At 47.3% G+C, this 5,054-nt stretch overlaps 1 protein-coding gene across 1 annotated transcript in view; it reads right to left on the reverse strand.

The window, feature by feature from the left end:
- The window catches only part of FBP1 (fructose-bisphosphatase 1), a 39,543-nt gene extending 37,364 nt beyond the window's left edge, over nt 1–2,179 (reverse strand). Inside the window, exon 1 of the mRNA XM_007939131.2 lies at nt 2,010–2,179. Coding sequence (XP_007937322.1) covers nt 2,010–2,179 — 170 coding nt within the window. The remainder of the gene's footprint in view (nt 1–2,009) is intronic.
- Between the last annotated feature and the right edge of the window lie 2,875 nt (nt 2,180–5,054).

Genomic DNA, 5,054 nt, shown 5'->3' on the forward strand with positions numbered 1-5,054 from the left:
GTTGCCAGGGGTGGGAGGGGAGGGGAGGGAACACTGAAAAAAAAAAAAGTATTGACCCATATCACTTTAGTTTTGTGTATTTCACTGTACATAAATTATAGTTCAATAAAATGCATTAAATTTTTTTAAAAAAAGAAAAAAAAATCTTTATGAATAGCTCTGAAACACTGTCTGACATAGTGCCATAAGATGAGTCCCTCAGGTCAGAAGACACTCAAAAATAGACTGCGAAAGAGTTGACCTCCTGAAAGTAGGGCCGACCTTAATGACATGACTGAAGTAAAGTTTTTGGGACCTCCATTTGCTGATGGGGCACAACTCAAAATGGGAAGAAACAGCTTCAAACATTCATTAATAATTGGAATGTGGAATGTACCAAGTATGAATCTAGGAAATTTTGAAGTCGTCAGAAATGAAATGCAGTGCATAGAGATCAATATTCTAAGCATTAGTGAGCTGAAATGGATTGCTATTGATCATTTTGAATCAGACAATCATATGATCTTCTATGCTGGGAATGACAAACTGAAAGGAATGGCTTCACATTCATAGTCACAAAGAATGTTTCAAGATCCCTCCTGAAGTACAATGCTGTCAGTGATAGGATAATATCCATATACCTATAAGGAAAACCAATTAATACTACTGTTATTCAAATGTACGCACCAACCAGTAAAGCCAATGATGAGGAAATTAAGAGTTTTACTAACTTCTGCAATCTGAAATTGACCAAACATGCAATCCAGTTGTATTAATTATTACTGGTGATTGGAATGGGAAAGTTAGAAGAAGAAATCACCAGTAGTTGGAAAATATGGGCTTGGTGATAGAAATGATGCCAGAGATCTCATGACAAAACTGTGAGGCCACCTCTAAACCAAAACCACTGCCATTTAGTTGATTCCAACTCATAGCAAACCTACAGTACAGGGTACAACGGCCCCATAGGGTTTCCAAGGCTATAAATCTTTATGGAAGGTGACTGCCACACCTTTCTCCTGCAGAGCAGCCCACCACTGACTTTTTGGTTAATAGCTGAATGCTTTTAACCACTGCGCCACCAGTGCTCCTTGTCTGTCTATACTGGTAATAAATTAAATTTGAAGTGAGATTTTAACTGTGTACATTTCCTAAAACAAAAAATCCTTAGAAATGTGTTATTAAGAGACCTGCAGTATTAGCACAGCAGGAAAGCATGCAGAATCTCAGCCCCTACCCCAAAACTTCTGTGGAAGCATCCTCCTTTTCACAAGATCCCCAAATAAGTCCTGTGCACACTGAAGTTTGGGATGCATAGCCTAATTCATTGAACGTCATTCTATTTAGACAATTTTTGAGCTCCTCACTCTTGGGCACACAACATGACCACAGAGGAGTAGAAGTTTTGAACCTCTCATGGTGATATTATGGGACAGGACAGAAATTGCCCCAGAAAGGGCCCGTCCACTAGGGCATTATGGATCCAAGTATTGCTGCCCCTAAGAGCTCTAGGCATACAAGATCCCTTCCAGCCCACCTAGAAGTTTGCTCACTCCTGGCAGGACTTGCTTAGGGTCAGGCAATATTGGGTTGGCAACCTGACCCAGGACTCCATTTCCAAATGGAGTGAAAGAGGACAAAAATGAAAAGGAAGGCATCTTTTCCAGCACTTCCCTGCATGAGGTGACCCCAGGCTAGTGTGGGTATGATGAGCTGATGAGGTGCCCCTGGCCAGCCATCAGGAAGAGGTTGAATGGGGAGCCAATGCAGGTTGTTCAGACACAGTGAGAGGGATGTAGGATGGAGGCGGGTGTGGACCTAGAAGCCAAGCCCGGAAGGTGGGCACCTCCAAGATGAGGCAAGTAGTGAACAGAGAATTGAGCGCTCGTAGGCAAATTTCTGGAGAGGGGCGTACCAGACAGACTCCCAGACGTCAGGCAGACAGACAGAAAGCTGACAGCAGAATGACCTGCCAGGGATCAGAGTGCTAGCCAGATCCCCAGACAGACATACAAGTAGGCCTGACTCACAGGTGCGCGATGCCCGCCTTGCGCACAGCGGTGGAGATGGCTTTGACCGCAGTACAGAGAGAGTTGAGCAGCTGGGTCATCTCTCCGGTGCCGCGGGCCTTCCTGCCCTCCTCCATGACAAAACGAGTCAGGGTGCTGACATTGGTGTCGAAAGGCGCCTGGTCCGTCATGCTGGTATCGGACTGCTGCACGCTAGGCGGCAGGTGCTGGCGGCGGAGACGCTGGAGCTGAACGTGGAAGGAGGACGGACCCACGGGCCACGAACTTCTTCACGGTTCTGAGCGGAACTGGCTCGGGCCTGGCCTGCGGGGTGTGTCCTGAAGAACCTATGGTCGCCGGGTCCCCGCCCCCCACCCCGGGGCACACCTCCAAGCTCCGGCCCTCGCCACCCTCCTCCCTTCGCTGCCCCGCCCGCCCTGATCTCCTGGTCAAGTCGGGGATCGGCACTGCGGGTGCCCTCCCTCTACTCTGCTGCGTTCCCGCCCCCACCCCACCGCACCTCTACTACCTCTGCTGCTATCCACCACGCCCCCGTCAGGAGAAAACTGCCGATTGCACTTGTGGAGCGTTCTTCTAAGCCACGTGCACGATCTCCTTCGGTCCCCGCAAAGACCCTGCCAGAATGGTACAGTCGTGATTTAATTTAATTTAATTTATTTTTTCCAGAATATAAAACGGAAGTTCAGAAAGGTCAAGTAATTTGCCCAATGGAACACAGCTAGTAAGTGAAGAAGCTAACACCCAGCGTAGGTGGCATGGTTTCAGTTTCTAACCCCTGAGGCTCTCAGCCTCCTCCTCCTCCCTCTTGCTCACTGTCTGCCCCTTACCCTTGCCTCCGCCCACCCCTGCTTGATCTGTCACTTAGCTCTTGAACCTACCTCAGCAGAAGTGGATTCCACTCTCCCTCACCTCTCTGCAGGCCCGTGACTGGGATTCTTGCTTCAGGCCTTATCCCCTTGAGGTTCCAATCACTCAAGATCAACTGGGGACTTCAATTTCCAACATCTGCATTTTGCAGAAGACAAAACTTGCAGACACAGAGGAATGTTTCCTGGATACCACACTGGAGCCAGAAGACTGCATAGCCCGTGCCCTGACAACTTTGTAGCCACACGACTGTTGTCCCAAGGCCGCCCATGCACTGATTACTGTAAGAACACTTACTGAGCTTCTAGGGATAGAATTTGAACATAACAGATAACACCCCTGCTGTTGTTGAACTACTGTATTAACAGAGAGACAATGAAAAAGCACATAATGAATCTAGTATGATAGATGAGTGATAAGTGCTGTTGTCGTTGTCATTATGTGCCGTGGAGTCAGACCCCACTCATAGCGACCCCTCCTTGGGTTTCCGAGGCAGTATCACTACGGAAGTAGATTGCCCAACCTTCCTTCCGAGGAGTGGCTGGTGGATTTGAACCGCCAGCCTTCTGGTTAGCAGTCAAGTGCCTTGGACAATATGCTACCAAGTAAGTCCTAGAGAGAAAAATGAAATAGGGAGATGGGAGCTTTAAACAGAAGAGTCAGGGAAGACTTCACTGAGAAAGTGACATCTGAGCAAAGAGCTGAAGGATGTAGAGGAGGAACTGGCAGAGAGCGTGAGAAGAGTATTTTCTATGGAAAGAAGAGCAAGGTCAAAGGCTCAGCAGTGGGAGTGCGTGTTTATTCCTCTGTAAAACAGTGATTACAAAAATAGGGTGGTTACAAAAATTAAATGAGATAACATTGGCAGAGTGCTTAGCTCAGGACCCATGTGGTGCAGTGAATTACTTAACATGGCTCTTCTAGCCTGGTCTTTGTAACTCTCCCACCAAATGACAGGATGGAACTACATAAATATGAGGTGCTTGTGGCCCAGCAGCAGAAGGATTGGCTAATTTGCTAATAATGTAAATAAGGTGCATGGCATCCTTATGGGGAGCATCTGTGCAAGTAATCTGTATGAAACTCTAACATGGGGATTGGTCACTTTTGCCGTCCTAGGAGGCTTAACATGAGCCATCCCAAGGTGGGAAAAGGGGATCTCACTACTATCAAGAGAGAAGAAGAAGCAGGAGTGGAGTCTGTCCTTGGACCTGAGATCCCTGTGCTGGACTTCCTCCACCCAGGGGAGAGAGAGAGTGAGCACTGAGATGGCAGAAATGGTGGTAGCAAAGGCAGCAGAACCGAGACCAGTATGAGACAGAGTAGTGAGTTTGCCGATCCATAAAGCAAGAAAGCTGAGTGCCTTTGGGCAGGAAACTTGCTAGCAGAGTAGGGTATACCTATCAGGAGAGCTAAAAGAGCTTTGTAACACTTGCTTAAGTAGAGCAAAGACCAGGCTGAGACCCCAAGGACCAAAGAGAGGTGCACCTATGGGGCCAAAGGGAGACTGTCCTGATCAAAGAATTATATCCTGAGCATTCCTGAACCTGAATTCTAATCTATTGCTTCCCTAATAAACCCCATAATCATGAGTTGTTGTTGTCGTTGTTGTTATTTGCCGTCGAGTCGGCCCCGACTCATGAGTATTGTCTGTAAATTTTGTGTGGCTATTGAACAAATTATCAAACCTAGCAGAAAAGTACAGAGTGCCATGGGAGGGATGTTTGGTATTCATATTGATAGAAAGGTTGGAGGGTGGCAGCATGTCTGACTTTCACCTCATAGGAATCAGGCTTTAGTTGGTGAAGTTGTTCTGGATCCTCCTTCCCCCTAGTGAAGTTGGAGGAGGTCAAAAGATGCCACCACCATGCCCTTTTAGCAGTTGGCATCAGGAGTGGGATTCATTGCAATGGCTCTAGACTCATGGAAGCATGGGACTTAGCAAGAAAAGAAAGAAGGGGCCTTGGAAGTGAAATTTTTGATTCTTAGATAGTTACCTTGGTTGTTACCTCTAATGGGTGAGAGGAATGCAAGAAATATTATGCTGCAGCTGTTGTTGTTATGTGCCGTCGAGTCAGCACCAACTCATAGCGACCCCTCCTTGGGTTTCCGAGGCAGTATCACTACGGAAGTAGGAATGCCCAACCTTCCTTCCGAGGAGTGGCTGGTGGGTTTGAA

The sequence above is a fragment of the Orycteropus afer genome, unplaced genomic scaffold (assembly GCF_000298275.1).
Source record: "Orycteropus afer afer isolate SDZICR_OR568_19922 unplaced genomic scaffold, OryAfe1.0 scaffold00005, whole genome shotgun sequence".
NCBI lineage: Eukaryota > Metazoa > Chordata > Mammalia > Tubulidentata > Orycteropodidae > Orycteropus > Orycteropus afer.